Genomic DNA, 19,228 nt, shown 5'->3' with positions numbered 1-19,228 from the left:
CTTTCCCTTTCCAACTGACAGTAATGCAGTGTTTCTCTCAAAGGGAAACCACGAAACCACTTGGATAAACCTGTAACTGGCTGTGCCAGTTTGTTTAGTTACGAGCGTCGCGGCTGCCGAGCCTCCTGGCTCCCATTAGCTCCATTTCACCGTTTGCCACCAAGGGGAGCTAAGGGAAGCGGCGTGGCCAGGCAAAGGCCAATGTTAAACACTGACTGGTGTGGCTGGGTTTCACCCACAAAGTATTGACCACCGTTTGCCTAGATTTCCAAACTGTCTCTAGACACTCAGGACTAGGGACCAGGAAGCAGGGAGGAAACTAATAAGAGTCTTTTACATGCGCACAACGTGTTACACGTTCCCTCAAGCACTGCATGTCGGATGTTTTAGGGCATTCTGTCTCCTGTCCGTGTAGCAGCACAGATAGAGGCACTGCGGGGGTCTAGCAGTGAGAACCAATGAATTAGGACAGCTTCACCTTTAAGAACACAGCCAGGAAGCTGCCCTGTACTCAAACACGGCACCTAGAGAGGGGCAATAAAAACCCCTCTCTGCCACCCACCTCTGCTCTTTTGCACACTCAGCAGGTGGCTCATCCCACTGGGGTAACTCTTACCCCCTATGCTCCTCTCTGTGTGGGGACAAAAACCCTGTACAGGGGTTGGCTGCGTCCCCCCTAGCCAAGCTGAACCCCAGCTCCTCCCCTCTTCCTGATTTTTTTCCCTCTATCCCCCTTCTGCCTCACATTAAAGTGGCTTGATCCTCCCCCCCCCCCCCCCCCCGGCCAGTAATTTTATGCCCGCTGCTCGGCTCTCGCCACCCCCTTTCCTCCGTTTTGCCCCCTTTCGCCCATTTTAACCCCTGTAAAAAGCCACCCGCAGAAAGTGTGGGCAAGGCTAAGGGCAGTGGCTTCAGCAGAGCTACTGAGCATGCTCAGTGCATCTGGTTTGAGTAAGTTTAAAAAAAAATTGGGAGAATACAAAAGCCCCCCTGTCACAGCCACTCTGACTGGTGCCTCATTCCCACTGGGTTGACTGTTCTTACCTCTTCTGTCCTGCCTGTGCTGGGGCTTTGCCCTCTGTGTCTCTCCGGCCACGGAGTTTATCTGCCGCACCTCCCCCCCACCCGCCCTGATTTTGTCCCAGCACCGATTCTAGCCCTGCCTGCAGCCGCTTCACCCCCCTGCCCAGCCAATTTTCATCCCCCTCCTCCGTGTAGCCCCTTTTCCTTTTAACTCCATGTAATATGTAGTCATATACATAGTAAGGGCAGCACAAAGGGCAGGAGCTTCAACAGAGCTACTGAGCATGCTCAGTAACCCTACGTTTTTCCTAGGTGGGACAGCCCTATAGGGAGCGGCTCTGTACAAACCAATAGCTCAGCCCTTTGCCCGGGGCTTGCCCCTCACCTGCAGGCCACTCTGTGTCCAAACTAGTGGCTCAGCCCAGGCTCCTGGGCTATGTCTGCACTGGCGGCTTATTGCGCACAAACATTTTGTGCAAGAAAACGTCCACGCTGCCATGTGCACGCTGTGCTTTTGCGCAAGAGCGCCCACGGCAGTGTGGACGCCCTCTTGCGCAAGAAATCCCTGCATCCACACTGCCCCCTTGCGCCAGAGCTCCAGCGCAAGAGGGCTTACACCTGTTAGAAAAGAGCGTAGCGCTTGCGCAAGGAGCCGTCTCTTACCGCGCCGTACCGTAAATTTCCTTGCGCAAGAGCGGGCGGGCAGTGTAGACGCTCTGCGGATTCTTGCGCAATAACCCGCCTGTGTAGACATAGCCCAGGGGCCCCACGGAGGCAGCAGCAGCGTGTGACTGGGCTGCCCCACCCCGATCTGCGGAGCAGCCACGGGGCAGAACCTGTAGGAGGGAGGAGGGGGGGTTAACCCCTTACCTCCTGGGAGCTGTACACCTAGGCTGGACAGGGGCGGCCCCAGGCATGTGGAACCCAGCACAGGCTGTGATGCCCATGACAGCCCCTGGGGAGTGGGCAGGCAGGTGCAGGAGTTAGCAACTTTTTGGGCCTGGCGCTGCTGTGGGGTAGGGTGGGCAGGGCTGGAAGCTCCGTCTCTCCTACTCGCACCCCAGGGTAGGGTGGTCTGGTCATACGGTGCTGCTACCCCCATTGGGAGGGCTGGAGGAGCGGGGAGGGGTGCACTGAAAATCCGGCCAGTGGGGGAGAGGGGGCGTCAGTCCACATGTGACGTAGTTCGGTGACTCCAGTCCAGGGCTTAGCTCAAATTGAGAGCTGCGTGGCCAAGTAGCAGCCCTGCAGGGTTGGACTCCCCGGGGCTCTCCCAGAGCCTGACCAGGTCCTTTTGCACTGCAGCTTGCCGGTGAGGGGCGAGCCCCGAGCAAAGGGCTGGGCCAGGCAGCGGCAACATCTGCTATGGGACGGGGCTGGAGCAGGGGCTACTCGACCTGTGTGCTACTGCCCCAGCACTCCCTGTAGCTGCAGCCCACTCGGGACTTGGGGCAAATCGCAGGTGGAGGTGTCTGTGCAGGGGCCAAACCGACCACACGGGTGGTGGGGTCACACAGCTGGTGGCAGGCCCAGGAGTGGGGCCAAAGGCAAATCAGGGCAGGCAGCGGGGTTAAAAACCGGATCTGGCCCTGCCAGCCAGTGGCAGAGGGGAAACCCACAGTATTGATGGAGGGGGGGAGAGGAAGCCAATTGCAGTGCTCACGAACATGGCCAATGGGGGCGGATGTGGGTGTTTCCTCATTTCCAAGCTGGGGTATCTCAGAGCCGCTTCCCAGGGCAGTGATTCACATGGCCCGATATCCCCCAGGGACTGGCCAAGGCAGCTCTTCCCTGCCGGATAAGGTAGATTCCCCTGCTAAAAGGGCTGTTCGTGGAGAGGAGCTGCTGGATCCCTAAGGGCTCTTCAGTCCAGTGCAGTGGTTCTCAAAGTGCTGCCGTCATGGCTTGAGCTCAGCCCTCTCTGCTCCCCCACCTAGCGGGGAGCCCACGCTGCCGCTCGAGCCTCATGCTCCGTGCGTAGCGGCAAGGCTGCAGCACCAGCTCCGGCTTCCAGCTCGGAGGGCGTGCGGGGAGGGGGTGCAGAAAGCAAATTCAGCCCCCCTCGCTCCCCCATGGGCTGCAAAGCTATAGGTGGAGGAGCGCCGCTCCAGCCATGGGAAACTCCCACCTAGGTCCCACCAAACTCAGTCGCCATGGTAACAGCAGTGCATCCCTCAGGTACTCCTGCAGGGCAGGCAGCAGGTTGGGCTGCTCGGGGCCCAGCCGGGTGGGTTGGGCGGTCGTGGTGCGCGAGTGTCTGGTGCCCTCCCCTTTCCCCAGCAGCAGGTTGGGCCGTGCCAGGGGGCAGCACTGGGGTTGCGGAGCCCACACACAGGACACAGGTGGGGGCGTGAGGCCCTTCGGGGTTTTGCACCCACTGGGACTCGGTCCGGGTGGCCAAACCACCTCAGCGCCCACCTCCCCAGACTCTGCCCACCTATGAGACTCTGCCCCCCTCTGGGCTGGATGCCTCGCCTCTCCACACTGTGTCCAGTTTCCCTCCCCCAGGGACACCCCATCTCCCTGAACCCGATCAGCTACTCCCGAATCCCAGTAAATCTGGTCTGTGGGAAGCCCTGAACCTTAGTCCTACCTGTCCCTTTCCCTCGCCCTGTGGGGCCGGAGCGCCAGAGGAATGAGGTGTCTTGGTTGGGAGGTTTTGGAGGTGTTGTTTTGCTTCTCCCTTGAGTCATTCCCAACTAATTTTTCTGGGGGCCAGTGGCCCCTGACACACAGAAGATTCCCCAACCCTGCCATAAATAAAACATGGAAATCTTTTGTGTTGGACATCAATTAATATTTTACTTTATTTGAAATGTTTGATAAACTTAACATGAGAAAGTTAAAGCACTTAGTCTGTTTAATAATTTAAATTGCGGCAGCACTAGCAAGATGGCGCTGGTGTAATTAAGTAATTAATGGTGAGTTTCTATTCGCAACGGGTGGTCGGCGGACAGGTTTCCATTGAGCCAGGTGGTCAATGGGCCAAAAAATTTGAGAACCACTGGTCTAAGTGGTATGGCTCAGTGAGAACTAATGACTGAAAGCAGAAGCCAGACAATTTCAGGCTAGAGAGGAGGCACAAATGTTTGATAGGGAAGATGATTAACCCCTGCAACAAATGGCCAAAGGACGTGAGGGATTCTCCATCTCTTGAGAAGTTTAGACACCTCCATCCATGTTCAGGCAGCAGAATAAATGGCTGCTTTAGATGAAACACTGGGCGTTCAGAACTGAATCCCCTTGTTTCAGGTGCAGGAATGTTGAAACTCAAGCCAGGTATTCAGGAAAATGAATGTGGTTTTGGGGTCTAACTTGTGTGTGCTTTTTATGGAATATCTAGACTCAAGCATTTGCCCAAAATGTCCAGGTCTAGCACAGGGGTCGGCAACCTACACTATGGCTGTCTTGGCTGCCCCATGTGCCAGAGCTGGAGCAGGGCTGGGGTGCGGATGGCCCTACTGGGACAGCTGCACCGTTGCCCCAGTTCCAGCTCCGGCATGGTGGCTGCCCAGTTGCTCCCAGGGTGGGCTGTGTGGCAGGCGGCTCGCACCATGTGCTGGAACTGGGGCCGGGTAGGATCCCATCTGGCCACAGCATTCCGATCCTGGGGCAGAACCTGCAGTCTGGCCCCCATCTAGCCACAGAAAGGACTGGCAGCAACCCTTCCCCCCCCCCCCCCCCACTGTGGCACGGCTAGGAGGGGACATAACCCTGACTCCCGCACCCCCACATCAGCAGCCTCCTGCCATAAGATTAACAGAAGACAGCCCGAATGTCTGCATGAAGCTGGATTTGTCCAGTTATGATGTAAACTTCAAAGAAACGTGCGAAAAGATGCAGCAGCAGAAGTCCCGTTAAATAAAGTCCGTGAGAACAATGTTTCATTGACGCTACTATCAATCATCATGTCAGTTATCAATCCTATTACGTTGTATATTTTCAGTTCATGCCAAAGGGCATTCTTATACGGCTCTGTGTTGACCACTTGCTCTGAATTTCGATGTAGTTTGGCTCCTTAGTTTGAAAAGGTTGCCGGCCCCTGTTCTAGCAGGTGTGTCACCAGGAACAGAGTCTGGAGAGAATGGGTGGTGGAAAGGATTAAAGCCCTTTCTGAAATGTCTCCCATTGCTCTTCTCCCCCCGACAGGTTGCAGAACGCCCATGTCTTGCTCCAGCTCAGCCCATGGCCTGCAGAGCCAGGGACAGGAAATGGCTGTGGCGGAGCTGGTGAGCTTCGAGGAGGTGGCTGTGTATTTCTCAGAGGAGGAATGGGCTCTGGTGGACCCGGATCAGAGAGCCCTCTACTGGGATGTGATGCAGGAGAATTATGAGGCTGTGAGCTGCCTTGGTAAGGATCCTTGTCCCCTCGGGTATCAGGAGCTGGGTGGGCTCTGGAGCAGCTGGGTTTGGTTCAGTTCAGGGTCTAACGAAACTACCTAAACTTTACCCTACTTACAGAAAATGAAGAATGGTGTCTTGGAGAGAGAGAGAGAGAGACATGCTTGTCCCTCTCTGTAGCTGCAGAGGACTCTCTCACAGAGACAAAAGGAGAAAGGAAAAAATCCAAATTCCTTTGTCCCAGTTTGAAAGCCCCACCTACATTCCTACCGGTCACTCCACCTGGCTAGGTGTAGTTAACCCCTTAAATCCCAGGCTGCTGGCTAACCCTCATAATCATGACAGACACCATAAAAGGGGCCCAACTTAAATTGAATGCCCCAAAATAATAAAACATAGTGGCTGTGTCTAGACTGGCCAGTTTTTCCGGAAAATCAGCCGCTTTTCCGGAAAAACTTGCCAGCTGTCTACACTGGCCGCTTGAATTTCCACAAAAGCACTGACTTTCTACTGTAAGAAATCAGTGCTTTTTGCGGAAATACTATGCTGCTCCCATTCGGGCAAAAGTCTTTTTCTGAAAGACTTTTGCGCGAAAGGGCCAGTGTAGACAGCAGAGATTTCTTTTCTGCAAAAAAGCCCCGATCCCGAAAATGGCAATTGGGGCTTTTTTGCGGAAAAGCGCGTCTAGATTGGCCACGGACGCTTTTCCGCAAAAAGTGCTTTTGCGGAAAAGCGTCCTGACAATCTAGACGCTCTTTTCTGAAAATGCTTTTAATGGAAAACTTTTCCGTTAAAAGCATTTCCGGAAAGTCATGCCAGTCTAGTCGTAGCCAGTAAGGGAACCAAAAAAGTGCCTCTGTGGGTTAACTACCAAGTAAAAGAAGCCGTGAGATAAAAAAGGCATTGTTTAAAAGCGAAAGTTAAACACTAGTGAGGAAAATAGAAAAAAGCATAAAGTCTCTCAAATTAAGTGTAAATATATAATAAGGAAAGCCAAAAAGAAGTTTGAAGAACAGCTAGCCAAAAACTCAGAGCAGGAAACCTGCTAAACAACCAGTGGGGCCCCTGGATGGTCAAGATGCTAATGGAGCACTCAAAGACGATAAGGCCATTGCAGAGAAACTAAATGAATTCTTTACTTCGGCCTTCACAGCTGAGAATGTGAGGGAGATTCCCAAACCAGAGCTGTTATTTTTAGGTGACAATTCTGAGGAATTGTCCCAGATTGAGGTGTCGTTAGAGGAGCTTTTGGAACAAATTGATAAACTTAACAGTAACAAGTCACCGAGATGAGATGGCTTTCACAGAAGAGTTCTGTAAGAACTCAGCTGTGAAATTATGGAACTATTAACTGTGGTTTGTAACCTATTCTTTAGCTATTTTCCAGTCATTAGGTACAGAAAGGCTGCGTCTAGATTGGCATGATTTTCTAGAAATGCTTTTAACTGAAAAGTTTTCCGCTAAAAGCATTTTTGGAATAGAGCGTCTAGATTGGCACGGACACTCTTCCGCAAAAGCACATTTTGCGGAAAAGCGTCCGTGCCAATCTAGACGCGCTTTTGCGCAAAAAAGCCCTGATCGCCATTTTCGCGATCCGGGGCTTTTTTGCGAAAAACATATCTGAATTGTCTACACTGGCCCTTTCGCGCAAAAGCTTTGCGCAGAAGGGACTTTTGCCTGAACGGGAGCAGAATAGTATTTCCGCAAGAAGCACTGATTTCTTATATGAGCTCATCAGTGTCCTTGCAGAAATTCAAGCGGCCAGTGTAGACAGCTGGCAAGTTTTTCCGGAAAAGCAGCTGATTTTCTGGAAAAACTGGCCAGTCTAGACACAGCCAAGATGATTTAATGTGACTCCTATATTTACAAAGGGCTCTAAAGGTGATCCTGGCAATTACAGACTGGTAATTCTAATGTCAGTACTGGGCAAAGTAGTTGAAACTATAGTTAAGAATAGAATTGTCAGACACATAGATGAACATTATTTGTTGGGGAGAAGTCAACATGGTTTCTGTAAAGGAAAATCATGCCTTACTAATCTGCTAGAGTTCTTTGATGGGGTCAGCAAATATGTGGACAAGAGGCATGAAGTGGATATAGTGTACTTAGATTTCCAGAAAGCCTTTGATAAGGTCCCTCACCAAAGGCCCTTAAGTAAAGTAAGTTGTCATGGCATATATTGGCATTGGGAAAAATAATCCCAACTATACATACATAAAATATTTGACTCGTGCTTTTATTAATGTTTGAGTCTCTATGTGTGTGTTCCTCCTCTCTATAAACTTTTAGCTGGTTATGTCCCTCTGAGGTCTCATATTTTAAATTTTATTATATATTTGTATTTTTTGTTTGTTCTTGTAAGCCACCTTGAATATTTTAAATAGAAAGGCGGGGTAAAAATATTTAAATAAATAAAATAAATACAATATGATGGGGAGTAATTGAGCTACAATTACTCAAGAGAGATCTTGGAGTCATTGTGGCTAGCTCTCTGAAAACATCCACTCAATGTGCAGTGGCAGTCAAAAAAGCAAACAATGTTACAGCTCATTAAAAAAAGGGATAAAAGATAAGATAGAGAATAGCCTGTTGCCTCTATAAAACCATGGTATGCCCACATCTTGAATATTGCATACAGATGTGGTTGCCTTATCTTAAAAAGATATATTGGCATTGGAAAAGGTTCAGAAAAAGGCAACAAAAATGATTAGGGGTTTGGAACAGGTCCTGTATGAAGAGAGATTTAAAAAGACTGGGACATTTCAATTTAGAAAAGAGTAGACAATGGGGGGGGAGATGATAGGTATGGAGAAAGTGAATAAGGAAAAGTTATTTACTATGGCTATGGCTATGTCTAGACTACAAACCTCTTTCGATAAAGAGCATCTAGACTACAACCAATACTTTCGAAAAAGCAAGCCGCTTTTTCGAAAGAGAGCACCCAGGCAGTCTGGATGCTCTTTCAAAAAAAGCAGTTTGCATTACATAGCGCCTTTTTTTCGAAAGAGCACTTTCTAAAAAAGGCGCTATTCCTTGTAAAATGAGGTTTTCCACGGTCGAAAAAACTGCTGCGTTTTTTTCAATTTACTTTCGAAAGAACGTGGCAGCAACTAGACGCAAGGGAAGTTTTTTCGAAAAAGTCACTTTTTTCGAAAAAACCCTGTAGTCTAGACACACCCTATATGTTGTTATAAGAAGCAGAGGTCACTAAATGAAATTAACAGATAGAGTTTTGAAACAAAAGGAAGACTTTTCACGTAGTGCACAGTCAACCTGTGGAACTCCTTGCCAGAGGATGTTGTGAAAACCAAGACTTTAACAGGATTTAAAAAAAACTAGATAAATCCATGGAGGATAGGTCCATCAATACTTATTAATCAGGATGGGTAGGAACAGTGTCCTTAGCCTCTATTTCTCAGAAACTGGGAATGGGCGATAGAGGAAGAATCATCACTTGATGATTCCCTGTTCTATTCACTTCATCTGGGGCAACTTGTATTAGTCACTGTTGGAAGACAGGTTGCTGTGCCAGATGGATGTTTGGTCTGAACCAGTATGACCGTTCTTATGTTACTTCTGGAGAGGATTTTTCCCACTTCAAGTTGTTTTCAGTTATCCAGTGTTGCTTTGTCAGGATTGAATGTTGGTTACGGGACACTAAACAGGAGGTTTGGAATAACACTTGCCTCATGCTACAGTCTTACTGACCCACTCACAGAACACACCCCCTGCCATCCCCTCGTCCTCCAGTGATATGTGGCCACCGTTACCAGAATAAAGCCCACATTTTGGGCTGGATTGCTGACATCCTGGGCAGTGCAGGAAGGGATGTGGCTACATGGGAGGCGGGGTGCTGTGGAAACTCCGTTGTCTGATTTAATGCATTAGAGTGAGGGTAATCGAAGTTCATCTTCCCTTTTCCTGTTGCAGAGGCAACTCTGAGGCCGGGGTGAGGAGCTAGTGTCCCCCGATTGTCGATACTATTCCTGGCATATTTCCGACCTTGTAACTATGATGGGGAAGGAGGAATGGGGCGCCTCCACTATTTTCCAGTGTTAGAATTATAGAGCAGTGAATACTCTGCAGTCCTAGGCCAACAGGTCTGTCCCCTCCTATCAGCAGGCACAGAGGAAGCACTTGCGTTTGGCCAAGGTGCGTTTCAGTTGACAGCTGACAGACATCTGCCCGGAGATGTTAGAAAGCCTGGACTAAAAGGTAGTTTGATGGAAGGGAGACCGATCCAGAGCGGAGAGGTCTGAGGGGATTCTACATGAGCAGAACTTAATGCAAGATCTGACTTGGATTTTTTTTTAATGTAAAGTATTCAGGTTGCCTTTGTAGAGACGTGTTAATAATCTGCGCTCTTCCTCGCCGTTCTGAGGAGGCTATTGAGTATTTTTAGAGAGTGCAGATGAGGCTGCAGTGAGGCCTTAACAAGCACAGGATCAGGCTCTAAACTGCTGGCAAGTCCACACAGTGAACAAACTGAATAAACACTTTGATCTTTCTGCTGCAGTGTCCGTCTGGGTGGCACCCAGCAATGCCAGGCGAAAAGGAATAGCTCTGTGGTGGTGTTGTGACTGCGGTTGCTTTAAGAAGTTGCGTTCGTGCTGGTTACTCTCTCAGATTTTGTCTACACAAGCAAGCTTAGAGTGGTGCCGCGGTAGCCCTGTACCACAGCAGTGCGGGCATGACAAGAGCGCTGGGAGAGAGCTCTCTCCCAGGGCTGTAGACAAACCACCTCCAGGAGGGGAGTAGCTGGGAGCGTATTTACCCTGATGCTTCACAGCGCTGTGACTTGCTGCGCCCATAGAGTCCATGCTGAGTCGCGACCCTGAGCACCAAATCTTCGGGGCCTGGAGGCTCCACTTCTCCAGCAGCAGGGTGCGCGCCCGTGACAGGAGAAGCCGCACGCTGCCCAGGGGCGCTGCCCAGCTCATAGTGAGGCCTGTGTCAAGGACATCCCAAAACATGCAGTAGAACTGTATGATGAGCTGTTGGTGCCTGCGGATGGGTTAGTGGGCATCACACAGAGCCCTTCTGAGAGCTTGGCCAGAGTGGAAGGAAGCTTTAGCCGGTCTCCAGCAACCCATGCTGACCACCAGGCCTGCATCCCACAGGGCCACTCACAGATTGGTCAGTCCGGAGAGGAAAGGCTGGTGTAGAAAATTCTCGCCCTTTATCTCGTCTGCTCTAGAGCCATAAGGGCAGCGCTGTCCTCTGCTAGGAGATGGGACTTTTCTCTTTCTCTTCTCCAAAGCACACAAGAAGCAGGAGCCACAACACATCCCGTCCAGTGGTTCCATCCATAACTAGACAAAAACAACATGAGCTCAGAGTTCCTTCAGGACCCACAGTTCTTCCCATTTCTCTCAGCGCTCACTGCAGACTCAGAGACAATGAGGATCGGGAACCACGTATCTTTCAACCGCCGTGGCTTGATTAGGCAACGAGGCAGCCAGGTCATGGCCATATGCACGCGGCTTTTGTTGCTGCTTGGCCTAAAAACTGGCGTTCTAGCTTCCTCAGACAGTCTGGGCAGGTCACAGGCAGCCTGGCTCGGTTATTAGGGGGCAGGAGTGCTGGGTACATGCAGCTGCAGACACACTGCAAAAGTGGTGGTTATTTTTCCATACAATATACCCTACTAGCAGCAAAGGTAAACCTCTGTCTCATCACACGGGCTAACCAGAAGTCAGAAATGCAGCTTCCTTAAATATTCCAGTCCTTGTTTCAACACCCAGATGCTAGAGTTAATGAGGAGTGGTGAGTTACAACCAGTTTCGTTAACCAAAGGATTTTCCTGATTCCAAAGGACCAGCCACGTACCCAGGCCAATAAATAACTCAGATCTTACCCCAGAATCACACTTAAGCTAATTCTCTCTGCAGTCTATGACTGTGTCTAGACTGGCAAGTTTTTCCGGAAAATCAGCCGCTTTTCCGGAAAAACTTGCCAGCTGTCTACACTGGCCGCTTGAATTTCCGGAAAAGCACTGACGATCTCATGTAAGATTGTCAGTGCTTTTCCGGAAATACTATGCTGCTCTCGTTCGGGCAAAAGTCTTTTTACGAAAGACTTTTGCGCCAAACGGCCAGTGTAGACAGCACAGTACTATTTTCCACAAAAAAGCCCCGATTGCAAAAATGGCGATCGGGGCTTTTTTGCAGAAAAACGCGTCTAGTTTGGCCACGGATGCTTTTCCGCAAAAAGTGCTTTTCCGTTAAAAGCATTTCCGGAAAATCATGCCAGTGTAGACGTAGCCTATAGGTTTATTTGCATGAGAAGAGAAAAAGGTGAGAATTACAACTGGGGAAAGCAATCAAATAATCAAACATTGCAACATTCTGAGATCAGGTTTGAATCGATGATGGAATAAACTGCTGGCTTATTAAGTGTCTGGTTGCTTCCAAAAGATTGGACAGTTCTCTGTCCTGTGGTTAGAATGATCTCATTAGGATATGTCTATAGTCCGGAGATCAGAGCAAGGAAGAGGCCAAATGGAGTTGTTTCATTAGCCTTTTAGAGCTCTCTGGCATGTGGATAGCAGGGTTTCCTCTTTGGCTGTGTCTACACTGGGCCACTTATTCCGGAAAATCAGCCGCTTTTCCGGAATAAGCTGCGAGCTGTCTACACTAGCCCTTGAATTTCCGGAAAAGCAACGACGCTCTACTGTACAAAATCAGCCGCTATTCCGGAAAAACTATTCTGCTCCCGCTCGGGCATAAGTCCTTATTCCGGAACTCTGTTCCGGAAAAGGGCCAGTGTAGACAACCCAGTAGTCTTTTCTGGGAAAAAAGCCCCGATCGCGAAAATGGCGATCGGTGCTCTTTTCTGGAAAAGCGCGTCTACATTGGCCACAGACGCTTTTCTGGAAAAAGGGCTTTTCCGGAAAAGCAGCCTGCCAATGTAGACGCTCCTTTTCCGGAAAAACTGAAAACGGAATAGTATTCCGTTTTAAGCAGTTCCGGAAAAAGGTGCCAGTGTAGACACAGCCTTTTTTTTTTTCCCATCCATGTGTGGAATGCATGTTGTTGTGTGTACTGATGCATGTGCTCTTGTGCATCACCAGTAGAAACTCACCATCGTGTGCATAACACAGAGACTGTGTGTGCATGTGTGAGAGAGAGAGAGAGATGCACCAGTGTATATGGCAGGGGTGGCCAACCCGCAGCTCACAAGCTGCATGCGGCTCTTCAAAGGAAAAGTTGCGGCTCCTGCACCCGTGGCTGTTCTTCATTCCCCTGCTCTGTCCTTTTGTCCTTGTCTGGTCAGGGCGCTGCTTGGGGCAGGGAGATCTGATGCTGCAGCCAGTGGAAGCCTGCTTTGGCCACACATGGCTCTTAAAGGGTCAGCGTTTTGTTTTTTCTCAACAACTTTCCGACCGATGGAAGCCTGCTTGGGCTACATGCAGCTGTTAAAGGGGCAGCGTGTGTGTGTGTGGTGGGGGAGGGGGGGTTGTGGGTTTTTTTTTTTTTTGCTCAACAGCTTTTTTCCCTCGGCTCTTCGCACTGTATCCACCACTATTTTGGCTCTTTGTCTGTGACAGGTTGGCCATCCCTGGTGTATGGGTTTGGGTTATTCAGGCTGAGTATGGGTGAGAGAGACAGAGACTCTGTGTGTGTTTGCAGAAACTTACTGGGTAAGTTTCCGAGAAACCCCATGCACTGTCTCTTTAAGACACTGCAAGCTTCCCCTGAGCCCTGTAGTCTCTCCTCACCCACTCTGTGCAGATGGGGCACGTGAGCAGGGAAAGGGGGAGAATATGTGTGAGACACAGGGTGTGTGTTTGTGTGTGACACAGGCCTCTGTCTATGTGGGGTCCCAGCTCCCTGTAGACTGAGGTTGCTGAGCGGGATGCATAGCAGCCTCTGTTTGCAGGGACCTTCAGCCTGGTGCACATAGAGGCTGCTTCGTGGCAGCCTCCTCTGGTCCCCTCCTACAGAAGCAGCAAGGAGGAGGGGGAGAATGTGAATAGTTGACAAGGCTTATTGGTTAATCGTGTAGTTGACCACGTGTTGATATCCCCTAGTTCAGACAACTTCCTCTGCCTCCTTCTGGTTCAAGTAGAGCCTCTGAGCCAAACAGCAGAGCAAGCTGAGCTCCCCAGCCAGTAGGGTTGCCAGGTGTCCGGTCTTCACTCGGACAGTCTGGTTTTCACCACCATTGCACATGGCTGGTATTTTCTGTTTTTCTCAGATGGAAGGCAGGTGGGGATTTAAAGGCGCAGCAATCTTTTTTTTTTTTTCCCTCAACCAATTTTTTTTCCCTCCATGTTTGGTATTTTGTTGTAAAGTATCTGGCAACCCTACCAGCCAGAAGCTTTGTGGACAGAGCCCTTGGGGACCCAGAGCTCTGTTGGGTTCTTTCTCTCCAAGTCAGCTCCCTCACTAGAGCTCCCCTAAGGAGTGTGGGCCTGGCCTGAGTTGGGGGGATGGAACGGGCCATGAGGAAGATGTAGTTGTACCTTAAGAGTGCAGCAGAGCGCTCAGGTCCCCTAGGGAATAAGCTGGGCCATTCCTGAAGCAGGGGAGATGGACCTTTATTGCAGGTGAGCGTGTCTTGTGATCCCAGAGCCCAGTCTCTACAAAGTGGGGGAGTGGGGAGCGTCTCTGGGTGGGTGACTCAGATCCTGGCTCTGGAAGCAGTAATGGCTTAATGGACAAGATCAGCACTTGCTTAATTGCTCCCCCACGCCCCCAGCAGGATTTCCAGACTCCAGCGCTCATGGGATCTCCTGGGTGGAGCGAGGGGAGGAGCTGCAGATCCCTGATCTCCAGGGCTGTGAGGAAGGGGAGATCATCAGTGACAGCCACACAGGTGAGTAATCAGCTAAACTGACTCAGAAACCAGCTTCCCTCTCTTCTTAGTGGGTGTCCCTTGTACATTTTCATCAACTCTAATTGACCCATCAGCCTGTACTTAACTCCAGTCAGAGGGTATGAGGAAGGTTGAGTTTCCCCCTCTGGAGAAAGGTTGTGGGGAAGGAGGATGAACTCAATTGATGATTAGTGAACCTTTCCAGCCATTATTTGGGTGTACTCTCCTTTTTCTGTTCCCCCTTCAAAGTTTTCTTTTCAACTCAGCACAGAGAATGACTCCAGTTTGGATTCTCTCTCTATCCCAGCAGGTGATGGGACGGTGAGTGAGAACAATGAGGAGTCTCTTCAGCAGGAAGGACCAGAGCAAGTGGCTCCAAGTGAAATGCCATTGGGAATATCTGAAGGGCATGTTTCTCAGAGTCCTGAGCAGGGAGAGACCTGTGAGAGTCAGCATAGCCCAGAAAGACAGCAGGGAAACCATCCAGAAGAGGGACAGGGTGAATTCAGTTATATGAGCAGAAGTGTGGAAAGAAACACAGAAACCACTGAACAGAAAATCCCCCTTCAACAAGCACCCTACACTTGCAGTGATTATGCAACTCTTATTGAACATGAAAGAACCCACACAGGAGAGAAGCCCTTCAGATCCTCTGACGGTGGGAGATGCTTCAGTCAGAGCTCAGACCTTATTAAACATCATAGAATCCACACAGGAGAGAAACCCTTCAGCTGTTCTGAGTGTGGGAAAAGCTTCAGTCAGAGGTCAGACCTTGTTAGACATAGGAAAATCCACACAGGAGAGAAACCCTTCAACTGCTTTGACTGTGGGAAAAGCTTCAGTGAGAGTTCAGATCTTGTTAAACATAGGAGAATCCACACAGGGGAGAAACCCTTTTACTGCTCTGACTGTGGGAAAAGCTTCAGCACGAACTCACATCTTGTCCGACATCAGAGAACCCACACAGGAGAGAAACGTTTCAACTGCTCTGACTGTGGGAAAAGTTTCTTTGAGAGCTCAGACCTTATTACACATAGGAGAATCCACACCAGAGAGAAACCCTTTTACTGCTCTGAATGTGGGAGAAGCTTCAGTCAGAGGTCAGACCTTGTTAGACATAGCAGAATCCACACAGGAGAGAAACCTTACAGTTGCTCTGACTGTGGGAAAAGCTTCAGTCAGCGGTCAGATCTCGTTAGACATAGGAGAATCCACACTGGGGAGAAACCTTTCAGCTGCTCCGACTGTGGGAGAAGGTTCAGTGAGAGCTCATTCCTTGTTAAACATAGGAGAATCCACACCGGGGAGAAACCTTTTTACTGCTCTGACTGTGGGAAAAGCTTCAGTAGGAACTCACATCTTGTCAGACATAAGAGAACCCACACAAGAGAGAGATGTTTCAGGTGCTCTATCTGTGGGAGTAGCTTCAGTACGAGATCACTCCTTGTTAGACATAGGAGAATCCACACTGAGGCAAAAAACTTTGTCAGGGCTGTTCCCCACTCTGGCACTCAGAGTGCAGATGGTGAGGGTCCACAAGAGAGCTTCAAAACCTTGCTTCTACAGGCACTGGTTAAAAAAATCTCCAACCAGAATAATAATACACAGATTTTGGGGAATCCCTGTCACAATCAAGTGCTTTTTCCCTAAAAATCAGGTGTGAACACTTGAAATCACCCCCAAGGTACTCCAAGCTCTTTTGCCGCAAAAGAACTTGAAAAATAAAAGGAAAAACAAGTTGCAGTCTCTGGTAGCTGACCCCTCAGTGAGAGGCATGTAGATACACACAGACAGACCTTCCAACACACATGAAACAAATAATCACCTTAAAATAAGTTATTTTTATTACAAAACAAAAGATAAACTTGATAAAGCATACTTGGTTGCTAGATATTACAGAACTACTAAGGAAAACAAATTTAAAAACAGAAAATTTCTAGGAACAATGCTTAGATGGTAATTGGAGGAGGGAAGACATAGACTCTTACAAAGCAGTTGAAACCAAACCACAAAATAAAGGAAAATGATCCTGAACACAATTGGATTCACTTTTTCCTTTTTACTGACTTCTACTTTTCTCTTTGTTCAGAAAACTCCAAATTCCTTGGAGACATGGAAGGTCCTGCCTGGGTTTAAATCATTCTGTGTCTTTCAATTCCTGGTTTATCTTTCCCACACAAGGAATACAGGCAAGGAACCTATGTCAATTCAGATTTCAACACTCTATCTTGATTGGTTTTCCTGGCCCAGAAAATGCTCCAGGAGTGATGAAAAGAAATGTGAAATACAAGTACAGAGCCCATATTCATAACTTCAAGTACAAAAATGATACATATATATGTACAAAAATTCTTCTAAAACAAAAGTGGAATTGATTAACAAATTCATGGTCCGTTTTTTTTGTCAGTGTTGTGGTCAGATTATTTTTAAAACCGTGAACTTCACTATTTCAGATCATGAAATTTCAAATTTCAATGTGTTGTACTTGTAGGGGTCCTGACCAAAAAAGGAATTGTGGGGTTGGGGGAGGGGTGTCACAAGGTTATTGTTGTGGGGGGGAGGTTGGTATTGCTACCATTTTGTGCTGCCTAGAGTGGGGTGCTGCAGTCAGAGCTGGGCACCTGACCAACATGTAGGTATCAATGACAGGGAAGCTTTCACGTGTTAATTACATTGTATTATGAATGTGGATGGTTCCATTTATTAGGATCAATGATGTAAGATTATGCAGGAAGTCATATGAGTTATATTGTCCTCAAATTGGTCCTATTTAAATATGGCAATTTGGCACTGTGAGAAAGCTGGTGCAACCTATCACCTCCAGTTAAAGAGAAGAACCTAAAAGATTTAAACAAAACCTTTGGCTACGTCTACACTGGCCCCTTTTCCGGAAGGGGCATGTAAATTTCACGAGTCGTCGTAGGGAAATCCGCGGGGGATTTAAATATCCCCCGCGGCATTTAAATAAAAATGTCCGCCGCTTTTTTCCGGCTTTTAAAAAAGCCGGAAAAGAGCGTCTAGACTGGCCCCGATCCTCCGGAAAAAGTGCCCTTTTCCGGAGGCTCTTATTCTTATTGCCTCTGTCTGGTTCTTTGATTGTTTCTGTCTGCCGTATAATTAATTTTGCTGAGTGTAAACCAATTAAGGGGGTGGGATATAATTGGTTAGATTATTATACTACAGTAGGGGAAGGCTGGCTAATTCAATTTCAGTAGAATGATTAGTTAAGTAAATATAACTGTATACATTGGGTCAAGCAGGAAATGGGTGGGAAAGAGCAAGGGGGAGGGGAAAAAAGGAAAGGAAATTGGATTTGTGCTTGCTGGAGGCTAACACCAATAAACATTGAATTGTTTGTGTCTCTGGACTTCGGGTATTGCTATTCTCTGCTTAGTGATGTGAGAAGGACCAGGGAAGTGGGAGGATGAAGGGAAAAGCCCTCTAAGGGTATGTCTACACAGCATTATTACTTCGGAATAACAAAGTGCACGTCTACACTACATTTAAACATAATGTTGAGCTGGGAGGATTCTTTACTCTGATTCCTGTAACCCTCATTTTATGAGTAAGGGAAGTCGAAAGAAGAGTGTTCTTCCTTCGACTTCCTGCTGTGTAGAAGCGCCAAAAGCCGAATTAAGCTATTTCGACTTCAGTTACGCAATTAACATAGCTGAAGTGGTGTAACTTAATTCAGCTTTTGTCCTGCAGTGTAATGGATTCCTGGGGGCTTGACACCCAATCTTGTCATCACTTAGGACAGAAGCAAGGATGTTTGCACTCTGGGATGCTCTCTCTCTATTCGATGCTACCCTGGCACACTGGAGTTGGCAAGAACAAATCTTGTCAAACCGACCTGACAGCTTGCTTTGACAGGGTAACAAGTCTTGTGGATAGTTGACAAGCAGTAGACATATCTCTAGATTTGAGTGAGGCATTCAATATAATGTATTTACTGGGAGGGTGGTGAAGCACTGGGATGGGTTTCCTAGGGAGGGATGGAATCTCCATCCCTAGAGATGTTTAAGTCCCTGCTTGACAAAGCCCTGGCTGGGATGATTTAGTTGGGGTTGGTCTTGCTTTTAGCAGGGGATTGGACTCAGTGACTCCTGAGGTCTCTTCCAGCTCTATGATTCTATGACCAGCTCATTAACAAACTAGGGAAATACAACTTTGAGGAGCTACTGTGAGGGTGCATAATGGGCTAGAATACCCATTCCCAGAGAGTAGGTTAAGCACTGGAATGAATTGTCTTGTATGGGGGAAAATCAAATAACTCCAATTGTGTCTAAGGGAGGACACTGGAGGAAATCAAAACTCTCTAAAAGAAAACTGCTGTAAGGGTTAAAAGTTTTCCAGACCTCTCTCCCTGTATCAGAGTGAAATCATCTAAACTCTAATCAAAGACCCTTACAATGCCTATCTCAAGTTCATGGATACTCCTAGTCTGTCACAAATTGTCATGTAAACTCATCTTTGTCACAGTTTGCCTACTCACTCAGGTTCTCATGTGCCTTGGTTCTGTAAAACTTACTTCTAGCACTCCTGGGCTACGTCTACACTGGCCCCTTCTCCGGAAGAGGCATGCTAATTTAGAACTTTGAAATAGGGAAATCCGCGGGGGATTTAAATATCCCCCACGGGATTTAAATAAACATGGCTTGGGGAAAAGCCGGAAAAAAGCGTCTAGACTGGCGCGATCCTCCGGAATAAAGCCCTTTTCCGGAGGATCTCTTATTCCTACTTGAGGATCTCTTATTCCTACTTGCAAGTAGGAATAAGAGATCCTCCGGAAAAGGGCTTTATTCCGGAGGATTGCGCCAGTCTAGACGCTTTTTTCCGGCTTTTCCCCAAGCCGGAAAAAAAGCGGCGGCCATGTTTATTTAAATCCCGCGGGGGATATTTAAATCCCCCGCGGATTTTCCTATTCCAAAGTTCTAAATTAGCATGCCTCTTCCGGAGAAGGGGCCAGTGTAGACGTAGCCCTGGTGTGAACAGAAACCTCTCAGAGTACTTCTGCTGAGACTTTGATATGTTAAAGAAAACAA

The 19,228-nt window shown here is 48.4% G+C and overlaps 1 protein-coding gene across 7 annotated transcripts in view; it reads left to right on the top strand.

Moving 5' to 3' along the window:
* Window positions 1-18,736, top strand: part of LOC102452498 (uncharacterized) — a 58,652-nt gene extending 39,916 nt beyond the window's left edge. For 2 of the 7 annotated variants that reach the window (XM_089770745.1, XM_089770739.1), the window contains exons 8-10: window positions 5,173-5,373; window positions 14,067-14,183; window positions 14,491-18,731. In XM_089770745.1, the coding sequence (XP_089626871.1) occupies window positions 5,173-5,373; window positions 14,067-14,183; window positions 14,491-15,833 (1,661 nt within the window). In that variant the 3' untranslated portion in view covers window positions 15,834-18,731. Of the gene's footprint in view, window positions 1-5,172; window positions 5,374-14,066; window positions 14,184-14,490 lie in introns of all 7 variants that reach the window. The other 5 variants (XM_089770744.1, XM_089770743.1, XM_089770741.1 and 2 more) reach the window with 5 other exon arrangements.
* The last annotated feature ends 492 nt before the right edge of the window (window positions 18,737-19,228 follow it).

Source organism: Pelodiscus sinensis, chromosome 19, assembly GCF_052426305.1.
Source record: "Pelodiscus sinensis isolate ZL-2025 chromosome 19, ASM5242630v1, whole genome shotgun sequence".
Classification (NCBI taxonomy): Eukaryota; Metazoa; Chordata; order Testudines; family Trionychidae; genus Pelodiscus; species Pelodiscus sinensis.
The sequence above is the reverse complement of the archived record's forward strand: the minus strand, read 5'-3'. Positions and strand labels throughout refer to the sequence as shown.